This window comes from Ailuropoda melanoleuca, chromosome 4, assembly GCF_002007445.2.
Source record: "Ailuropoda melanoleuca isolate Jingjing chromosome 4, ASM200744v2, whole genome shotgun sequence".
Classification (NCBI taxonomy): Eukaryota; Metazoa; Chordata; class Mammalia; order Carnivora; family Ursidae; genus Ailuropoda; species Ailuropoda melanoleuca.
The window spans coordinates 113,867,636-113,890,591 of NC_048221.1; the positions used below are offsets into that span (position 1 = coordinate 113,867,636).

A 22,956-nucleotide genomic window follows, 5' to 3' on the forward strand; every position below is an offset into this window, starting at 1 on the left:
GAAGTTAGTGAATTTGGCTGCCTAAATTCTAAAGCCCCTGTGACATTAGATTTAATTTTAAGTATTGAGGCTAATTTTTAAGCATACATAGTAGAACTTGAGTGTCCTCATGTGTTTTGATGTATGCTAGGAAGTATATGCACAATCTGTTGATGCTTAAACAGATAATGGAACTTGTAGGAATAAAAAGAAAAAGCCCTCCTTCCCCATTATAAAAAGCTGTCTTGAGTTCTTTAAGAAAATAAGAAACTTCCTAATACCTTTTCATTTTCTAACCAAAATATTTTGGCATGATGAGGCAGTGGATTCACAGGAATTCATCCACAAAAGAGTATATTTGTCACAATTGGAGACACTCAAAATTATATTTTCCAGTTCCTGAATTCAGGTCAAGAGAAAACATTTTAAATCTTTTTTTTTTTTTTTAAAGATTTTATTTATTTATTCGACAGAGATAGAGACAGCCAGCGAGAGAGGGAACACAAGCAGGGGGAGTGGGAGAGGAAGAAGCAGGCTCTCAGCAGAGGAGCCTGATGTGGCTCGATCCCATAACGCCGGGATCACGCCCTGAGCCGAAGGCAGACGCTTAACCGCTTTGCCACCCAGGCGCCCCAAGAGAAAACATTTTAAATTGAGTTTGAGCAGTGTCAGAATTGATGGACAGCTCTAGTTTTTCATCACATTGGAGGATAACCTTCATGGGCAATACTACTTGAAGGCGATAATACTAATTAGAATATTTTTGTTCTGAAGATGACTAATAAATTGGTTGTATTGCTTTATCCTCTCATTTACTAAATGAAAGTGCTAAGGGGGCGTGGCATCTGATGGCTCAGTCAGTTAAGCATCTGCCTTGGGCTTGGGTCGTGATCTCAGGGTTGGGCTCCCTTCTCAGCTGGGGAGTCTGCTTCTCCCTCTGCCCCTAGCCCCACTTGTACTCTCTCATGAATGAACAAAATCTTAAAAAAAAAAAAATGAAAGTGCTAAGGGGGATAGGCTGCATTTGATTTTTTTCAAAATCTGCTTTGCTGAAATAATTTATATAAAACTCACTGATTTTTGAGTACAGTTTGATGAGTTTTGACAAATGTGTAGTTTTTTTAGCCACCACCACCACCACAATCATGATATGGAACATTACCATCATCTCAAAAAGGTCCTTGTATCCCTTTGTAAATGTCTTAGCTTGGGCTGCTGTAACAGATTACCATAGACTGGATGGCTTAAACAGACATTTATTGTTCAACTATGGGAACTGGGAAGCCCAGGATCAGTGTGCCAGCAGATTTGGTTTTAGTCCTCTTTCTAGTTTGCAGATAGCTGTCTTGCTGTGTCCTCATGCAGTGGAGAAAGAGATGATCTCTCAAGTCCCTTACTAATTCCATATCTGAGGGCTCTACCCCATGACCTTATATTACCACCCCACAGGCCCCACCTCCAAATACCGTCATATCGGGGATTAGGGCTTCAACATACAGATTTGGGGACACATGCGCATTGAGTTTGTAGCAGTAGTCAGTTCTCTTCCCCTGCTTTCAGCTCCTCGGAGCCAGTGATTTGCTTTCTGTTCCTGTAGTTTTACTTTTTCTAGAATTTCATATACATGGACTCAGATACTATAGCATTTTTTGTGTGGCTCCTTTCACTTAGTATATGGCTTTTTAGATTTATCTGTGTAAATTTGTATTTCAGTAATTCATTTCATTTCCAAGTAATAGTCCATTGTATGGATTTAACACAATTTTTACATTTTCCAATAAGTGGACATTTGTGTTTTTTCCAATTCATGGCCACTATGAATAAAGCTGCTATGAATATTCCTTTTCCAAGTCTTTTGTTATATGTTTTAATTTCTCTTTTAAGTACCTGGTTGTGTGTGATTGCAGGTTGTATGGTAAATATATGTTTAACTGGGGCTCCTGTCTGGCTCAGTCAGTAGAGCATGCGACTCTTGATCCTGGAATTTTAAGTTCAGGCCCCATGTTGGGCGTAGAGATTATTTAAAATGTGTTTAACTTTCTATAAGGTATTACCAAAAAGTTTTTCAAAGTGGTGGTATCATTTTATACTCTTAACAAATATACGAGTTCCAGTTGCTCCCTACCACCTAACCATTTTGTCAGTCTTGTAAATTTTAGTTAGTAAAGTGTGTAGTAGTATCTGTGGTATTAATTTTTATTTCCCTAACATCTAATGGTGTTGAGTATATTTTCATGTGCTTAATGACCATTCATATATCTTCTGTGAAGTGTTTATTAAAATCTCTTGCCCATTTTAAGATGGAATTGTTCTAGGGGCATCTGGGAGGCTCAGTCGGATAAGTGTCTGACTTTGACTCAGGTCATACTCTCAGGCTGAGCAGGGAGCTGGCTTGTCTCTTTGCCTCTGTCCCCCTTGAACTCTCTCTCTCTCTCAAATGAATAAAGTCTTTTTAAAAAACGGAATTGTTCTTATTGAACAATTGTAAGAATTTTTTATATATTTCGAATACTGGATTTTGATTAAGGATTTTTATGTCTGTTCGTGAGGGCTATTGGTTGGTAGTTTTTTCTTTTAACGTTTGTCTGGTTTTGGTATTAGGATAATAATACTGGCTTCATAAAATGAGTTGGGGAATGTTCCTTTTCTTTTTTTCTGTAAGAGTCTTTGTAGAATTTGTATTCTTCCGGGGCGCCTGGGTGGCACAGCGGTTAAGCGTCTGCCTTCGGCTCAGGGCGTGAGCCCGGCGTTATGGGATCGAGCCCCACATCAGGCTCCTCTGCTGTGAGCCTGCTTCTTCCTCTCCCACTCCCCCTGCTTGTGTTCCCTCTCTCGCTGGCTGTCTCTATCTCTGTCAAATAAATAAATAAATAAAATCTTAAAAAAAAAAAAAGAATTTGTATTCTTCCTTTAATGTTTTATTTTTTTTTCTTCCTTAAATGTTTGGTAGGATTCACCAGTGTAGCCATCTGGTCCTAAAATTTTCTTTTTAGGGTTTTAGTGGATTTGATTTTAGACCTCATTTTTTTTTCCTTCAGTTTTCCTGAGTAAAGAGTACCTACTTTTAGTTTGCCAACTGATTATGAGTTTTGTAGGGTTTTTGCTTTCAGATTTTAGGAGGCAAGGATTGATGTGTGTTTAAATGAACTGTTTTTATGGGGAAGTGGGTTTAAGGGAATGGTAAGGTAGACATAGAATTTTACAATTGCTTGACCTTGTGTATTTTGAAAACCTTTTTTTTTTTTTTATCCTCCATGGCACTCCTTTGTCTCTCCCAATCACTAAAGGGCTGTGGAAATAGAAGAAAGCTTGAGAAAGCTGTGTTACAGAACCTTTGAGACTTTTCTCTTACTTCTAATAGCACTGACCTGTATCTCTTGTCTTTTGTATTGGATCTGTTTCATCTCCTAATAAAACCTTAATTAGCCTCACTACTTTTTTTTTTTTTTTTAAGATTGATTTATTTTAGAGAGTCTGCTCACGAGCAGGGGGAGGGGTAGAGGGAGAGAGAGAATCTCGAGCAGACTGCCCCCTGAACTCAGAGCCATACACAGGCGTCAGTCTCATGACCCTGAGATCATGACCTGAGCTGAAATCAAGAGTTGGACACTTAACCAGCTGAGCCATCCCGGCACCTGTAGCCTTACTACTTTTTATTTTTATTATTTTTTATTACTTTTTTAAGGTTGATTTATTTATTTGACAAAGAGAGCGAGCACACAGCAGGGAGAGTGGCAGGCAGAGAGAGGGAGGAGCAGGGAGCCTGATATGGGACTCAACCCCAGGACCCTAGGACCATGACCTGAGCAGAAGGCAAACACTTAACCAACTGAGCCACCCAGGTGCCCACCTTACTACTTTTTATTTTTATTTTTTAATTTTTAATTTTTTTTACTCCTAATTGTCATCATATATTTATTTTTAATAATTTAAATATCGTTCTTCTTAGCCATATATTTATTCCAATTGTTAATGAAAACAACACAATAATAAAAATACCCAGTAGCAACTCTAACATCAAATACTAATATAGCACATTATTTAATCATAAGAAAAAAAAGTAAAAGCAAAAAACTGAGGTTAATTTGCCCTGGGTTCTTTTGTTCTTTTTTTTTTTTTTAATGATTTTTTTATTATATTATGTTAGTCACCATACAGTACATCCCCGGATTCCGATGTAAAGTTCGATGCTTCATTAGTTGCGCATAACACCCAGTGCAACATGCAATACGTGCCCTCCTTACTACCCATCACCAGTCTATCCCATTCCCCCACCCCCCTCCCCTCCGAAGTCCTCGGTTTGTTTCTCAAAGTCCACAGTCTCTCATGTTTCACTCCCCCCTCTGATCACCCCCCCTTTCTTTATCCCTTTCTTCCCCTACCGATCATCGTAGTTCTTATGTTCCATAGATGAGAGAAACCATATGATAATTGTCTTTCTCTGCTTGACTTATTTCACTTAGCATTATCTCCTCCAGTGCCGTCCATGTTGTAGCAAATGTTGAGAATTCGTTCTTTCTGATAGCTGAGTAATATTCCATTGTATATATGGACCACAGCTTCTTAATCCAGTCATCTGTTGAAGGGCATCTCGGCTCCTTCCACGATTTAGCTATTGTGGACAATGCTGCTATGAACATTGGGGTGCATATGGCCCTTCTCTTCACTACGTCTGTATCTTTGGGGTAAACACCCAGTAGTGCAATGGCTGGGTCATAGGGTAGCTCAATTTTTAACTTTTTAAGGGACCTCCACACTGTTTTCCAGAGTGGCTGTACCAACTTGCATTCACCAACAATGTAGGAGGAATCCCCTTTCTCCACATCCTCTCCAACAATTGTTGTTTCTTGCCTTGTCTATTTTTGCCATTCTATCTGGCGTAACCGCCTTACTACTTTTTAAAAGAAACTTTGTATTATGGAAATTTTCAAATATGTACGGGAATGAAGAGAAAGACATAAAGAACCTGCGTATATCCATCTCCCAGATTCAGTGATTATCAACATAATGGTCATTTTGTTTTATCTATTCTTCTATAGCCAACCTCCCCATCAGATTATTATGCCTTTGTGGTGCCTTAGCTTGATGCCTGAGGTGTTCATAAGATCTTTCCACGACAGCTGGACCAGAATGCCAAGGTGTCCCTGTACTGTTTCATTTCTGACGTCTCTGTTCCTCTTTCTACCCTGTAGTAGCAGCTTTCTGGTAAGCTCTGCATAGTGTTGTGTTCATCCGCACCTGTGAAGCTTCTGGGCTGCACCTCTGCCCAGCTTCTTTTTCTCTCTGTCCTGTGTAACCGGTTCCAGCTGCTCTAGCAGCCCTGAACTCAGAAATCTTTGCTTGTGCTTTGGTTCCCCATGCTGTGTTTAGGAAATGGTTTCTAGGCAGAGAGTTGGGGGGGGTGGTGAGGAAGAGGTGGGGGGTGGTGATCATGGGGCTCACCTTGTGAGTTTCCTTCTATCAAGGATTACTCTCCTATGACTGTTGTCCATCCTTGCCTCATGTATTTTGCCTAGTTTTACAGTTTGTGGCCAGAGGGCCAGCAATTACTCTGACTGGAAGAGGAAGTCCCAAGTGTTATTTTGTTTAGTGTACCTATGTTTATTAAAAACAAAGAAAACAGAATTGGGGACGAGTTGTAATAGTTTGTGATCTGCGTTTTCCCCACTTATTTTATACTCATGTCTTAAATATCCTTAATATCTTAAATGTGTGGATGTGTTTTTAAGCCACGTAATATGTCCATGTGGTTAAAAGAACTCTTGGGCCCATTTCCAGTGGAGTTCCACACTCAACATTAGTTTTCAGTACCATAAATAACATTGCTCAACAAACTTGTTCGTCTTTGTTAGCATCTTTATTTTCTTATAAAATTCTTAGAAATAGGTTTGCTGTGGTATAATCTTAAGGCTTTTAAAAATATGTGCTAGGGTAAACTTCTGAATACTTAGATACTGTTTTCATTTGATTGTAGAGTATGTTGAGGGCAGGGGCACCTGGGTGGCGCAGTCGTTAAGCGTCTGCCTTTGGCTCAGGGCGTGATCCCAGCGTTCTGGGATCGAGCCCCACATCAGGCTTCTCCGCTGGGAGCCTGCTTCTTCCTCTCCCACTCCCCCTGCTTGTGTTCCCTCTCTCGCTGGCTGTTTCTCTCTGTCAAATTAATAAATAAAATCTTTTAAAAAAAGAAATAAAAAAAATGTTGAGGGCAACTACCAGACACAAAAACATTGCTTTTGTCAAACTGCTAATTTTTGTAAATAGACTGAGTAGACTGAATCCAGGCTACTTTCCATACAAATTGTTCTACATTTTTAGTTGGAATGTGAATAACTTAAAATATACTTTCATTGCTCTTGAAAAGTGAATTACTCTTTACTTGGTTTTCTTTCTACAAGTTTAGTTTGGGGTTGAAACAATCTAACATTAGTAACATTTTATTGTAATGCAGATTTGTAGCATCTTTTTATTGCCTTAGCTCATAATTACGCTGGAAGTTTGCAGATGGATCTAGGTCAGTCCTGAAGTGTAAATTTTGCCATTGGAATATATGCTGAATGTATGAATTTGGCTGATTTAAGATAAAGTATGTTTAAAGAGCAATCAAAAAGACAAATGTCTTTTTTTATAGATTTCCGTTTTTAGAGCAGTTTTAGGTTCACAGCAAAATGGAGTGGAAAGTACGGAGTACATGTGTACCCGACTCCCCACACTTAACAGCCTCCCTGCTCCAGACCAAAGTGGTACATTTGTTAAAATTGAGGAATCTTCATTGACTCCTCATTATTACTTAAAAGTCCACAGTTTACATTAGGCTTCACTTATGGGGTTGCATATTCTGTGGGTTTTGATAAATGTGTAATGCCATATGTCTACCTTGATAGCATTGGAGAGAATAGTTCAGCTGGCAACTACTGATCTTTTTTACCAAGACAAGTGTCTTTTTGTAGGCTTTGTAGCAAACAGGTTAAGTATACTTAGCTTTAAGTTACGGGGAAATATTTGAGGAACAATTGATCATCTCTAGGTAGGTATCTTTCAGCTTTGACCTTGAAAGATCCATTTGGGAGTTGGAGTGGGGAAAGAACTGACTTGGAACAGTCAATCAGGAAAATTTATTGGAGGTCTGAAGTCATTTTCAGTCCTTTTTTAACACTGAAAAATGGAAATAGAATTAAAATCACTATTCTCTGGGTAGCATTTAACTTCAGTTTAAAATCTTAGAGTAATGCTAAATTTAAAAGGTTTCCAATTTAGGTAATCACTGTATGTTAATGTTTACAATTAGTCTAATGAAATGTCCATTACAATTATTCAGTTGCTTATATCCGTGTTTGATGAATGAAGTACTTTATCTGTAGTTAGTACAGATTTGGTAGAGAAATCATGATGGGGGTGTACGCTTAGTGAACCATGTCATTGTGCTCCCTTATTATACCTTTGAAACATGTTTGCTGCCCTTCACTTTAGAAGTCTGTAGACTAGAAATGGTGACCGCGTGCAGACCCTGCTGCCTGCGTGTCTGAGGTGCGATCTTTATCCCTTTATCCCTAGTTACATGGTAACTATAGTCAACTAATCTAGGTGAAATTTCAGGTTAATAAAAATTTACTGCCAAGTGGTTTGTCTGTTTTATTGTTTCAGAAACGAATGCTTTCTTTACAGTAGGAACAAGACTATTGATTTTAACAAATCAGCAATCCGAATTTGGTCATTGTGATATTTTAGCATACTTTATTCACTTTGGATTCTTTTTAGTTAGTGTATTACTTGGTAGAACTTCATACTTTTAATTGTAATTTTGATAAATTTACTACTCTTGAGTTGTTGGAAGTATTTTCCCAAAGTAATTATGTGATTGTCAGATTTGCTCATAAAATACATAGAAGCAGGTATAAAACTCCTGATAAAATGTGTAAATTTCATTCAGTCAAGTAGTATTTATTAAGCACCTGCTAAGGTACCAAGCACTGTTTTGGGTGCTGGGAGATAGAGTGGTCAACAGGGTGACTGGAATCCTTATTTTTGTGGTACATGTATTCTGTGGAGGGAGAGAGATAAGGTACACATGAAAACAAATGAAAAAGTGTTATTTTAGATACTGGAAAGGACTGTGGGGGAAAAAAAACCCCTGTTTTGTTAAAGTGATTTGGAGGGGTCTGTAATTGAGACTGAGTGGTCAAGGAAATCCACGTTTAAGAGATAGTATTTGACCTGAGACCTATATGATGGAGAATTAAGCCACATGAATTCCTAAGGACAGAGCATTCCAGACAGGGTAAAACAGGACAAAGATTCTAAGGTGGGAAACAGGTTTGGCCTGTTCAAGGGACAGCTAGAGGACTAGACTGTAGGAGCCAGATCACGCAGGACTGTGGAGGTCATGGTAAGGAAGTTAGAGTTTGTTTTGTTTTTTTCTCTATATTTTCTGGCTACAGTGGGAAGCTAATTGAGGGTTTTAAACAGAGGATTGATAGTCTAGAGGAGGAGACATATAATAAATAAGTACTTACATAAATATTCAAATGATGAGTGGATTCCGATTTGGGAAGTATAGGAGAACTAAACTTGGTTAGGAGCCTCAGGAAAGATATTCCCAAAGAAATTATGTTTAAACTGAGACCTAAGGAATAAGCATGAATTGATTAGGGCAACGATGTGGAAAAGAATATTCCAGACAAAGGGAATGAGTGAAATATGAGTCTAGAAAGAGCTCTAATAGCATAAGGATCTGAAAAAAAGCTAGCTTGTCTATTTGTAGCTTACAGAGGCGAGAGTAGCACCAAATGAGGCAGGAGAGATTTGGCAGTGAGTACAGGATTTTAGAAGACGTGTGTAGGATTTTAGTTGTTAATCCTCCGTAGCAGTGATTTTAAGGAGAGTAATTTAATCACACTCATATTTACCTGTATTATTTAGTTGCTACTTTGTAGAATTTAGATAGGATTAGAGGAGGGGGCAAGAAGGGAGACCAGTTAGGTACCACTCTGTATTTGCGTACCGTTGAAACTGGAAGTGAAAATATCCTCTTTAATTAAATATTGATTGCTTTTACTTTCAAAGATTCTCCTTTGAAATTGCTTGCTCTTTATATTGTCACTGTTTGCAGCACATTTTGAAATAGTGTTGCTGCTTTTGCTTTGTACAGTTAAAGGTGCCTTAGGATGTGGAGGTAAAGGCTCTTTGCTTTTGCAAATCAAATAAGCTGGTTATTTCTTTCTGTAAGGAGAAAAAAAGTCCATTAATGTAGATATATAATCTTTAAGAATAGTGGTTAGTTGGATAAGGTGTTCTTGCCCTGTTGGCTAATAATGTGCCACTCCTCAGTAGACTGTCTCTTGGGACAGAAGGGACTGTCATTGCATTGAACACAATAGATACTGCATGTCTCCATAGATTGGAAAGGGGCATTTAGTAGACAGGTTCAAGGGGAAAGTCTCTTAAAAATGTTGATGTGGGAAAGGATCCCAGGAGTAGGTTGTTGCTACATGGGATCAAGCAATTGATAGGGAAGAATGCCAGAGAACGGGTATAGACTCTGAAACTAGCTATTAGGTGTTTTTGTTTTGTTTTTGAAAAGAATAGAAACCTAAACTTTAGAAACTTGTCTCTGCTGTTTCATGTTTTATAGTTATTTCTTCATTACTATTGAGTAAAATTCTTCTGCAAGGGTTACCCTTCTTTTAGTTTGCTGGCTAAACAAAGGAAGAGTTTATATAGCTGTTTTGGGGGAGCTATGTGATTTTGAAGTGGTGGCTGTGGTCTTTGGTGAAAAAGAGTCCGGAGGCTGATGAAACTATAGGATATAACTCTGCACCTCACTGACTGTTCTTGTGTTTTCTGCTAAAATATTATTCCTGTGCTTTGCTTTAATAAGGGAAATGTACTGTTAGGTTACTCTTACTAAATTAGGGACTCATTAGCTTTACCATAAGTGTCAATTTTAGAAGCTTCTTAGAACCTTAGCCATTTAAATTTCACAGTGAACAATGTTTACAATTCGTGTTTTAATCTTTGTAATTTAGAGTCATTTTCAGGTGATGCCCACAGGGAAAATTGGAATCTGAGTTACTGGGTAAAATTGACCACCCCCCTCCACCCCTCCTTTGCACAGATCCAGTTTCTGTGTGCATACAGTAGCAGAAGTTGTTTATGGAATAATGCAGGGCTCAAGAAACAGCTTCTGTTCACAGTTAGCTGTTAAGACTTAATAGTAGAGGCTGAACTCAGTATTACTGCTTATCTGTATATATAGTGGGAAATCTTAGCAATATTCTTGGTCCTATTATAGAGGGAGTGAGAAATCCAATATGTACTTGAACATCACTTTTTGTAACTATTTTCAGATGATCTGTAATAAGGGGGAATTTATTTGAAATTTTGCATTAGTTGTGATCTTTTAGGAGAAGTTTGTAATGCAGGAGTTCAAGTAACCTCTTTCTCTTGTTTTAATTCTAGGTGAGAATTATGAAGATGATGACCTAGTAAACTCTGATGAGGTTATGAAGAAACCATGTCCAGTACAGATTGTTCTTGCTCATGAAGATGACCATAACTTTGAGCTCGATGAAGAAGCTTTGGAGCAGATATTGCTACAGGAGCACATACGAGACCTTAACATAGTAGTGGTATCCGTGGCAGGAGCTTTTCGTAAAGGGAAATCATTTCTACTGGACTTCATGCTTAGATATATGTATAACAAGGTGAATAGTGTCTTTTAAATTGAACCCAGTTAAAAACAACCAACCAGCCAACCTTGTTTAAAAATAATAGACAAAAAACAGTGAGAGCTGTGTCTTTAATTTTACAAAAATCCAGTTCTTGCTAAAATTTCTCAGTTAAGACAGTAATCTAAGTTTGTTTGAGTTCTTGATTCTGCCTCATGTCCGTAATTGCTTTTTGCATGTAGTACGTAATGGTGCATGTGATTGAGCATCTGCATTAGGGGCAGTGTAGCTCTAACTTGCGATGTCTTAAGTATACTCGAAAGTCTCTGATGTACTGTTCTTCTCTCCCTTTTTGTTCTTTCTTCACACCTTCCCCTTCTTGATCATCTTGCCAACATTGTTGTGTGAAGTAGGCTGATAGACTTTTGTAAAAGTACACCTATGCTCTTCAAATAAGTCAGCTTCAGTCACTATTATATTTTGAAATAAAGTCCAGTTCCTTAGAGTGGCTTCCAAGGCCTTTGATGGTGTCTGAGCTTCATAATCTTGCTTCTCTGTGTCACGTATACTATAGTTTTTGCAGTTCCTCAAGTGTTTCATGTTATTTCTCAAATGTTGTTGTATCCTTGGCTAATCTTTGGATAGCAGACTTTCCCTGATTTTTGTTTGTTTTGTTTTTTGTTTAAGTAGGCTCTGTGCCCAACATGGGGCTTGAACTCACAACCCTGAGATCAAGTGTCGCATGCTCTGTGACTGAGCCAGCCGTTGCCCTTAGGCCTTCTCTGATTTTTGAGACTATGTTATATCTAACTCTTCTGGCACAAGTCATTTGTTTCATTGATGCTGCTTTAGTTACTTATTTTTCCTGGCCAGTTTAATCTCTGCCAGGAGTGGGTCTTACTTGGTTACCGTATCTCCTTCACCTAACACATTAATTGGCCCATTGCACTTATTTTCTGTTTTGACCAATCAATCTCCCTTTCTCCACAGATTTTCACTTTTTAATGGTACCAAGCAATTGTTATTTTCCTCTCCCTCCCTGATTTTGGCTTTCTCCCCTGAAAAAAAGCAAAAAATAATTTCACTTGAATCAGAATGTTTTTCTAACAGTTCAAAGTTGGGCTGAGGGAGTGAGAATTTGATAGGGACGAAGAAGGAGGAATTGGGAATTTGGAGTGGAGCACTTAGGAGGAAGAACTTTCTTTACAGGGGGGCGTTTGACATTCAGAAACTGCATGAAGATGCTAGAAATAACACTTTAACAGAATTATGTAATTGTCTAAACACATATCAGGGTGCTCACCTTTACAAGTTCTCTATCAATCTAACTGGGTGTCCATCTCCCTTAAGGTAATTAACAAGGTAAACATTCCTAGTTGATTTTCCAGGAAGCTTTTCAGTAAATTCTTTTCATAGGGATTTCCTCAGGCGTGGTCAGGTATGCCTCAGTATCAAGAATGTAGTTCATATTAAACAACACTATTTTACATGTTTATCAGATTGAGAAAGGTACAGTATTTCATCCATTTAGACTTGATTATTTCTCACAGTTTTAACATCTGAAATAGAAATGAATAAATAGTGGCATATTCTTTTAAAAAAAGACTGTACATATAAAGATGATAATTGAAGTTCTAACTCCTTAAGTTAACTTGTGTATGTTGTACGAATGTGTGTCTGAGCTGTTCAGTGTGCAAATGTGTTTGATTCCAGGTGGGTCAGAACATTCCAGACAGAATGTTCAAAGGGAAGGGAAGCGTAGATCACTTGCCTAGTGGTGACAGATAAATTTCACCTCAGGTGCCATCTCTGAATCCATCTCTGATCAATTAGTAGTGGTTGTTCAGAGGGGGAGTAGCAGCCCAAGCATGTGTCATGTATTTGCATTCTCTGAAGTAATGCAATTTCCCTTAACTAACCCCGCAGTCAATATCTACCCCAAGAGGTAACTGTTGTATTGAACTCTCATACCACAGATTGGTTTTGCCTATTTTTGAACCTTACATGAATGAAGTCATACCGTAAAATTTTGTGTTTGGCTTATTTCTTTAAAGTAGCTATGAAATGTGCCCATGTTTTTGAATGTAGTGGTTTTTCATTATTTTTGTTACTTTGGTATCTGCTGTATGATTATACCATATTTATTTATTCATTTAACTGTCAGTGGATATTTGCTTTGATCTTATAAGTTTTAGTAAGCTCATTTTTTTGAATCCCATGCTTCCAAAGTGGATCACTCCTATGATAATAGGAATTACTACAAAAATGCTGATAAAAAATTATGTAGAAGTGATTTCAGTTTCAGGAATCGGTTTAGGGAGGTCAAAACTTAATTTAGAATTAAATTATGTATGTAAAAATACTTGGGACATATTGAACACTAAGCAAAGTTGAGAGCTGTTAACGAATTCTCCTAGGTAGAGTCTTAATTCTTTACGGAGTTGCTTGCACTTTTATTTCATTCTCTATTTTTTAAAAAACTTTATTATGGAGAATTTTTAACACATATAAAAGTAGATAATAGTATAATGAGTGCTCATGTATTTACAGTTATCAACTCAATCTCATTTCATCTATACCCTAATGCATTCCATACCTTACGTGTTGTTTTGAAGTATGTCCAGATATATAATTTCATTTGTCAGTATTTCAGTATATATCTCTTTAAAGATAAGGGGCTTTTTGGACATTACAGTAATATTACACATAAAAACAAATAATTCCTTATGTTAGATAATATAAGGGATCAACTTTCCAGTTGACTCAGACATTTTAATTGTTAACAGTTTGTTTTGAGTCAAGATCGAACCAAATGAGGTCCACATTGTGATTGGTGGCCTTTGTAAGTAAGTGTTTTTAACTTTCTTAAGGCTTCTTTCCATCTCTTTTTCTTGGCAGTTTATTTGTTGAAGAAATTGGTTGTTGGTCTTACAGAGTTTCCCCAGTCTGGATTTGCTGATTTTTATCCCATTGGGGTAATTTTACATGTTCCTTTGTCCTACGAATGTTAGTTAAAGCTAAGCACTTGATCAGACTCAGGTTCAGCTTTTGGCAAGAGTGTCTCATAGGTGATGTTTTCTTCCGTGAAGAAGTACAGATTATCTTTTAAGATAACAGTTTTTGAATCATTACCGAATTCTAGGTATTCTGATTACTGAGTATTTATAGGTACTATCTCACTTAGTGTTCACATTAACCTTATGCAGTAATATTAGTATTTCAGCTTGATAGTTGAGGAAATGAGACTCAAAGGACGTGGCAAGGGTGAGATCCAGACCAGGCAATTTGATTCCAAAGTCTTTATTTTTAAAACCACTATATACAATGATGTTTGGTCCTTTTCCATACTTAAACTGAACTATTCTTTTGTAAATGGTCACTTTTCAATGTTTACTTCAGTAGTTGAGATAGACTGACAGGAGTGCATGCCTCCTAACTTGTTTTGGTGCCCAGAGTTTTAACTCCATTTATAATATAATTGCTAAAGGCATTTTAAGGGAGACTATATATAGTTTTTATTTTTTACTATTTAAATAATTGCTCCCCAAATGGCTTCCAGAGATCAGGAGTAAGAACTGTCTTTAAGAATCATATGTGCTGCTACATATAATTTGCCAAAAGCACAAATATCTCTGAATTGGCCATATGGGATGTTGAACTTGATTTCACCTTTTTTCCCTAAGGCTAACAATGTCTGAGATGTGAGACTTGTGGGAAATGTGTGAATGCATGAAGAAAAATTTGGTTTCTTTCATGTTCTTTTCTAAGAAAGAAACGTATTGAGGAAGAACAATATTTTTGAAAGTTTCTTCCTAGGGTCATTTTATTATTTTTTTTTGTGTGTGGTATAACTTACATACAATAAAGTTCATAAACCTTAGTATAGCCAGTGAATTTTTATGTACCTATACTTTTGTAACCACTGCCACTGAGATCAAGAAAGAGAATACTACCAGCATTAGAGAAGGCTCTCTCATTTCCCCTGCCAGGTATTACTGTCTTTAACATTGAGAGTCCACCACCATCTTGACTTCCATCACCATAGATTAGTTTTGTCTACTCTTGAGCTTTATGTAAACGTAATTATAAAGTATGCACTCTTGTGTCTGGTTTCATTCACTTAACACTGAATCTAAGAGATTTCTCTGTGTTATTACATGCATCAGTAATTGTTATTGCTGAGTGGTATTTCACTGGATGAAGATACCACAATTTATTTACGCCTTCTTTTGATAGACATACATGGGTTATTTGTAATTTTTGTCTATTATGAATAAAGCTACCATGAACATTCTTGTACAAATCTTGGCAACGTAAGTACTTATTTCTCTTGGGCATACTCCCAGGAGTAGAAATGCTAGGTCTATAATGCCCATGTAACTGTAGTAGGGACTGCCAAAATTTTTTCCAAAATCAATTTGTACTTCCACGAGCAATGTAAGAGACTTATATTCTTTATACATCTGATGAACAGTATTTGTAAGTCTTTTTAATTTTAGCTGTTCTGATAGGTATGCATTTTGTAAGTTTTAAACCATCATTGTACTCTGTACAGGTTCATGCTTATAAAACTTGCCACATTTAATGTAGAAATTTAGCTTATTCATTTAATTATTACTTTAACTGAATTAGCTTTTGTGTATTTTCACTTACTACAAGTGAAACACTGTATATAACTTATGTAATAAGCTGCTGAAATTTTAAATTTTATATTGTTACTATTTTTGCTTATGCAAGAAGCCAGCAAAATTTGATCAGAATTTCAAAAAGGAAAATAAAAATTGGTGGGCTTATTTTTATCCCAGAATATAAGCTGAGGGGTTGGGTATAGAGGTTATGTGAACTGTGGACTACATTTTTTCCATTAGTATGCTGGCTTTTTTTTTTCCTCCTAGATTTTGATTTCTGGGTTGAAACTAATCTGTTCTCTCATATGTGGGTTTAAAATTAGTGTGAGTAATTTCAGTCAGAAAAACTTCACCAAATGTTGCCAAAGCTAGAGGAATCAGAAGCAGATGAGATGGAGGAGTCTACAATATATTGTTCGAAGTCCTTACAGCAGTGTTTTGGGAGAGACTTTCTCGGTTGCATTCCTGAATCTATTCCCTGAAAAATGTTTTGTCATTTGTAGCCTTTGAAAACACCTCTCCAGCTTTAAGCCCCGAATGTATGTACTTCCTGTTGTGTATTTTCATCAAAATTATGGTGTCTACATCATCATATATTTGGACTTGAGAGAACATAAATTATTTGTTCCAACAGATCTTTTTCCATTCTGAAGTCTGTGTTCCTTTTAAGTTAAACTGTTTCTAAAGTAATTGATTTTATTTAGGTCATTTACTGAAAGATAAATCTTAGGTAATAGACTGTTAATGTAAGTACTGATTACTCAAACACAGCTTTAAGACATATAGGGGGTTAAACAGTCTTGTATAATTTAAGTTCCTTTTATATTAACATTAACTGTTCTTGGAAAATACTTTTTTAAAGTCATTAACCCCCTGCCTCCGTCCCTCATTCTCCCAGACAATTTAACTTAACGAGTTTTAATTCAGCATTGTTTTGTTCTGTTTGAAACATTATTTTCTTACACATATTTTAAAATAATTAATAGGATGCATTTTCTATAGATACTTTGGGTAATGTTCACCATAATCCTTTCATCAAAAAGTAAGTTTAGGGGCGCTGGAGTGGCTCAGCCAGTTAAACGGCCAACTCTTGATTTCGGCTGGGGTCATGGTCTCAGGGTCCTGGGATTGAGCCCAGTGTTGGGCTCCTCGCTCAGTGGGCCATCTGCTTGAGGATTTTCCCTTTCTCTTTCTGCCCCTCCCACTGCTCATGTTCTCTCTCTCTCTCTCTCAAATAAATAAATCTTAAAAAAAAAAAATCAAGTTTAGGGGTGCCTGGTTGGCTTAGTCAGTAGAGCATGAGAGACTCTTGATCTTGAGGTTGTAAGTTCAAGCCCCATGTTGGATGTAGAGATTACTTGAAAAAATCTTAAAAAGAAAAAAAAAATGTTGAAGCCATAGGATTTATGACATCCTGCATTAGTACATGGATATATAACAGAACCTCCAGTGTACATTCTTTTTCCTCCTAGATGTCTGTAGTGTTATGGGATGGATTTTGTATGACTGGGAGTCTTTGTTAAGCTTGTATACTAAATGTATTTGATTTTTTTTTTTTTTTTATTTATTCGACAGAGATAGAGACAGCCAGCGAGAGAGGGAACACAAGCAGGGGGAGTGGGAGAGGAAGAAGCAGGCTCATAGCAGAAGAGCCTGATGTGGGGCTCGATCCCATAACGCCGGGATCACGCCCTGAGCCGAAGGCAGACGCTTAACCGCTGTGCCACCCAGGCGCCCCTAAATGTATTTGATTTTTGGTGTTGCTTTTAACAGCTTTATTGAGATACAATTTACATACCATATAACCCATCCACTTCAACTGCATAGTTTCATGGTTTTTAGTATATTCAGAGTTACACAACTATCAACCACAATCAATTTTAGAACATTTTTATCACCTCAAAATGAGAAAAATCAAAACCCTGTACCCTTTAACTATCTCTTCTCCTTCCCCAACCCCAAACCTCTGGCCCTAAGGAACTATCAATTTGTTTTCTGTCTCTATAGTTGCCTATTCTGGACATACACATAAATGAAATCATATAATATATAGTCTTTTGGTGACTGGCTTCTTTCACTTAGCATAATGTTTTATTTAAAAAAAATTTTTTTAAAGATGTATTTGAGAGAGAGAGCACGAGTGGGGGTTGAGAGGAAGAGGGAGAAGCGGACTCTCCCCTGAGCAGGGAGCCCGATGCTGGGCTGATCCCAGGACCCTGAGATCATGACCTGAGCTGAAGGCAGATGCTTAACCAACTAAACCACCCAGGTACCCCTAGCATAATGTTTTAAAGGTTCATTTATGTTGCAGCATTATCAGTGCTTCATTCCTTTTTAAGACTGAATAATATTCTAGTGTATAGATAAACCACATTTTATTTATCCATTTTATCAGTTAATGGACATTTGGGTTGTTTCCACCTTTTGGCTTATGAATAATGCTATAATTATATGAATATATATTAATATATAATTTTTCACTAATTATACATTGGTATATAATAATGAATAATAATGGAATTAGGTAAAGGTCTTCTTTTGTATATGCCTATCCAGTTGTCCTAGCACCATTTGTTGGAAAGGCTATTCCTTCTCCGTTGAATGGTCTTGGTACTTTTTTTGTTGAAAATAAGTTGATCATAGATATGAATTTATTTCTGGACTCTCAATTTTATTTCATTGGTCTGTATGTCTGTTCTTTTTTTTTTTTTTAAAGATTTTATTTATTCGACAGAGATAGAGACAGCCAGCGAGAGGAGGGAACACAAGCAGGGGGAGTGGGAGAGGAAGAAGCAGGCTCATAGCAGAGGAGCCTGATGTGGGGCTCGATCCCATAATGCCGGGATCACGCCCTGAGCCGAAGGCAGACGCTTAACCGCTGTGCCACCCAGGCGCCCCTGTATGTCTGTTCTTAATGCTAGGACCAGACTATCTTGATTTCTGTTGCTCTTTAGTAAGTTTTCAAATCAAGAAGTGACAGTCCTCTTACTTTTTTCTTTTTTTAAGATTGTCTATTCTAAAAAAAATAAAAATAATAATAATAAGATGATCTATTCTAGGTCCTTTGCAATTCCATGTGAATTTTAGACTTAACCTGTCAGTTTCTATGGGAGGTTAGCTGGAATTCTGTTGGTAATTGGGTTGACTATGAAAGATCAGCCTGAGGAGTATTGCCATCTTAGTATAAAGTGATCCAATTCATGAACATAGGGTTTTCCCATTTATTTATGTATTTACTTGCTTTTAAAATGTTTTTCCATTTATTTAGATCTTCTTTAATTTCTTTCAGAAATGTTTTATGGTTTGCAGAGTATGTTTTCGTTAAATTCCTTTTTTAATGCTATTATGTATGGAATTGTTTTAATTTCATTTTCAGCTTCATTGTAAGCTTACAGAAATACAATTGATTTTTGTATATTGATCTTGTATCCTGCAGCCTTGCTCAGTTCCTTCATTAATTCCAGTAGTTTTTTAGTGTACTCTTCAGAGTTTTCTATGTACCAGATCATGTCATCTGTAAGAAGAGATAGTTTTACTTTTTCCCTTCCAGTCTAAGTACCTCTTACCTCTTTTTCTTGGAGTACAAGTGGTAAGAGTGGATATCCTTATTGTTTTTTTAATCTTTAAGGAGGAAACATTGAGGTTCTCACCATTATCTATGATTTTAGCTGAAGGATTTTTTGCACTTTTTTTTTTCTTTTTTTATACCCAGTTCGGGAAGTTACTGTTCCTAGTCTGTTGGGAGGTTTTGTTTTGTTTTTTAATCATGAATGGATGTTGGATTTTGTCAAGTGCTTTTTCTGTGTATCTATTAATATGATCATGTGATTTTTCTTAGCTTGTTGGTATTATGTTATTCATTTTTTGAATATTGAGTCATTTCTTGCATCCCTGGAATAAATCCCGTTTAGCTGTGATGTATGATATTTTAATATACATTGCTGGATTTAATTTGCTAACTTTTTTTGAATGTTTTTGCATCTATGTTCATGAGATATATGGGTCCATAGCTTTCCTTTCTTTTAATGTCTCCAGAACTTTTTCACCTTCCCAAACCAAGACTGTACCCATGCAACTCCCATTTTTCCTCTCCCCCTCAGCGCCTGGTAACCACCATTCTCCTCTGTCTCCATGGGTTTAACTACTCTAGATACTTGATATAAGTAGAATCATATGGTATTGTTATTTTGTGGCTGGCTTATTTCACTTAGGATAATGTCTTCAGAGTCAAGGACATCTTTTTAACTAGATTTTTTACTTTAATTCTTTTTGAGTGTGGATCTAAGTTGATAGAGTTGTCCTTTGTCTTAGCTTGTGACTTGGGTCAGTCATAATGTTATCTATTTGTCTAGCCCCAAAAGAGAGGAGTTGGACATGGGGTTAAGAAAGATGTTAGACAATTAAAAACTGTTTTAAGACTCTGATGTTTCTTAATTTGTTCTAAGACTTACAGGGTATTCTTATATATTCAAATGAAAACACTAAACGATGCTTGGTGGTCAGAATGTGTATATTATTCTGTCCACAATTTGGATGTTGATTGTTTATAACCTACCTCCTAAATTAGGTCGATTTACAAGATTAAGATTTTCATCCATGATGCTTTTGTGGGGAATGTCTCTCAACTAAGAAGGATCTCCTCTTTTATTTAATGTTACTTGAATCTTTAATTTCATCCCTTTTGTCATTTTTTCTCACAGCTATGATATTATGGCCTTTATTCTTCCAGCCTGCCCATTGGGGTCTGTAGGCCCGCAAACAGGAAGTTGTGTGTATTCTGACACATTACAGACCTGGCTGGACCACCAACTCTGTGTTTAAAGTTTTCCTAGCTATAGTTTCACTTTGTTGCTAGGGAATGCTATCTTTCCTATGGTGAAATAAGAATTTGTTTCTTATTATTTAGAGTAAGTAGGGATTCTTTATTGTTGATAATTATATTACATTGGTAAGTCTTTTTGGCAAGGGCTTAAGTATATTTACTGTAGTATTTGATATTTCAAGTTCGGGTGTTTTCAGATTACCTTTTACCATTAAGATTCATTCTAAAAGATCTTCTCTTTTTATTTTACTGGAGGACTAAGATTATTTTTGGAATTTTGAGTTTTAAGGCTTTTTTTTGGTCTCCGCAGTAGTAAATGGTACCAGTTTACTGTTTTTCAAGTTCTTAGATTTGTTTTTAGTAACTTATGACATTAGTTTTCAGTGAGGCTGCTTCTAGAATTCACTAGAATGCTCCTGGAGGGCAGGAATGTTTGTTCTTATGCACTGCTATAGCCCCAGAACCTAGAACAGTAGCTGGCACATGGTAGGGATTCAGTGACTACTTGCTGAGTGAATGTATAAATGTATTTTATGGAAGTTACCAGTATTCTTTATGATATAGTGATAGACTTCTTAACTTCAGGTTTTACCTGTCATCCTTTTTTGTATTTAAAAAGATTTATTTATTTTAGAAAGAGAGAATGTGCACGAGTGGGGGGAGGGGCAGAGGAAGAGAATTTTTTTTTTTTTTTAAGATTTTATTTATTTATTTGACAGAGATAGAGACAGCCAGCGAGAGGGAACACAAGGGGGGAGTGGGAGAGTAAGAAGCAGGCTCATAGCAGAGGAGCCCGATGTGGGGCTCAATCCCATAACGCCGGGATCACACCCTGAACCGAAGGCAGACACTTAACCACTGTGCCACCCAGGCGCCCCTAGAGGAAGAGAATCTTAAGTAGGCTCCCTGCTGAGTGTGGAGCCTGGCTTGGGGCTGGATCTTTGACCCATGAGATATGACCTGAGCAGAAACCAACAGTCGGATGCCCAACTGACTCTTTCATCCTTTTACTGACTAATCAGTTTAGTGGTTTTTAAACTTTCATTACAGGGTAAACTAACAAAAGATGATACATAGTCAATGGATTGGTTTTTTTTTTTATGAGCCTCCCCCCCTTTAAAAGGACATCAGTTCTTTTTAAAGTTTTTGAGAGAGTAAAATTAACAAACATGTTAGCCTGTGATTTTGGTCATATCTACTTTTTAAAAATTATTTTTACTGTCTTGTCTGTGTAATTGTTTTTAGGAATAATAAAAGGGACATATTTCTTCCATATCTCTTACCCATGCTCAAAAGGAAACACATTAAAGCTTAGTAATTAAAATTTTTTATGTGTTCATTTATTGAACAAATATTTTGAGTGCCTATTACAAGCCAGGTGTTATTCTGTGTCCTGGGAATACTGTTCTGTGTTTTGAGGGGGGGGGGAACAGGCAAAACTTCCTTCCTTATGGAACTTACATTCTCATAGAGGAGATAGAGAAATAAGACAAATAAGTAATATGTAGAATAAAAATCGATTTCTCTAAGAGGGTGGATTCTTCTAAGTTATTTGTATAGGTTAGACCTTTTAAAAGTAATCAATTTGTTAAGTACCACTTTGGCATTGTTAGTGGAATGAGTAGCCAAGATGCTTTGGTAGGAGCAATTTGGAAACAGGTGGAATTTATAGCTTGTGCTCTCAAGACTTAACACAGGAAATACAGTTCAAAGCTGTTAAAGATAACCACCTGTAGTGTCTGTCAACAATATTTTTTAGGAGTTCAGAAAAGTTGGAGTTTCTTGAGTGCTGGCTCAGTCCAGGCAAAAAACAGGTGAAACAAAGATAGCATATAGATATGCTAAACAACATATATATTTGGAATAATGACCTTTTTGGTATGGTAGAAACAGGAAGAGAGAGAGAGAGAGAGAGAGAGAGAGTGTGTGTGTGTGTGTGTGTGTGGTGTGTTAGGGGGACTATAGGGTATATCAGGATCAGAGGTAGGAAAAGTAAATTGAAGGTGGGTTGTATGCAGCAGATCTCTAGATGGTTCTATAGGTAAATGGGGAAGCACAGATGACTTTTTTTTTTTAAGATTTTATTTATTTGAGAGAGAGAGTGGGGGGTGGAGGGGCAGAGGGAGAGAATCTTCAAGCAGACTCCCTGCTGAGCACGGAGCTTGACTCAGGGCTAGATCTCACCACCCCCATAAGATGGTGACCTGAGCTGAAACCAAGAGTCAGGCGCTTAACTGACTGAGCCACCTAGGCGTTCCTGCAGATGACTTTTTAGGACAGTAGCATGATAACATTTCTTGTTGAGAAAATCAAGTGACTATGGGAGGATGGGTTGGAGAGTATAGCACGGAGGTGCAGGAAGACCTATTTAGAGCATCCAAAATAATAGTCCCGGGGCAAGACCACCGCTGTGCTTGTTTAGGGGGTACCATTATTCCTCTAATCACTGTGAAGGGTCCCTCCTGAAGCACAAGTCCTTAGTATATAGTGTGAATGGAGTTGTGCTATGAGGCAGCTTTGTCACCAATAGAGAGATGAGGGGCCCTTAAGTTGAAGATACTGAAAGGTGAAGAAGAATCTAAGAGAATTTTGTAATTGATAAGATTGGTAACCTATTGGGGATGGGAGTTTTGTGGAATAATAATCATTATATATGGTTTGAAGTTTAAGGCTGATCTTCACATTCAGTGATGGTTGGACAACACTTTTTCCACCTTAAATCTGCTTTTTATAAATTGCTTCATCCCTCATTGAGCCTACCTTAAACATCTTTACTCCTGATGTGAGCTTTGTTTTCTGTTTTGGACTGCGTACCTAAGCTTGTTAGAAGTATTTTTGAAACAAAGGAATTTTTCTTATGGGA

General features: G+C 37.1%; 1 protein-coding gene across 3 annotated transcripts in view; it reads left to right on the top strand.

Annotated features, from left to right (window-relative positions):
- The window catches only part of ATL2 (atlastin GTPase 2), a 56,057-nt gene that overhangs the window by 15,258 nt on the left and 17,843 nt on the right, over window positions 1-22,956 (top strand). For 2 of the 3 annotated variants that reach the window (XM_034659649.1, XM_034659647.1), the window contains exon 2: window positions 10,435-10,679. The exons of the other annotated variant lie outside the window; for it this stretch is intronic. In XM_034659649.1, coding sequence (XP_034515540.1) covers window positions 10,435-10,679 — 245 coding nt within the window. The remainder of the gene's footprint in view (window positions 1-10,434; window positions 10,680-22,956) is intronic. 3 annotated transcript variants of the gene reach the window in all.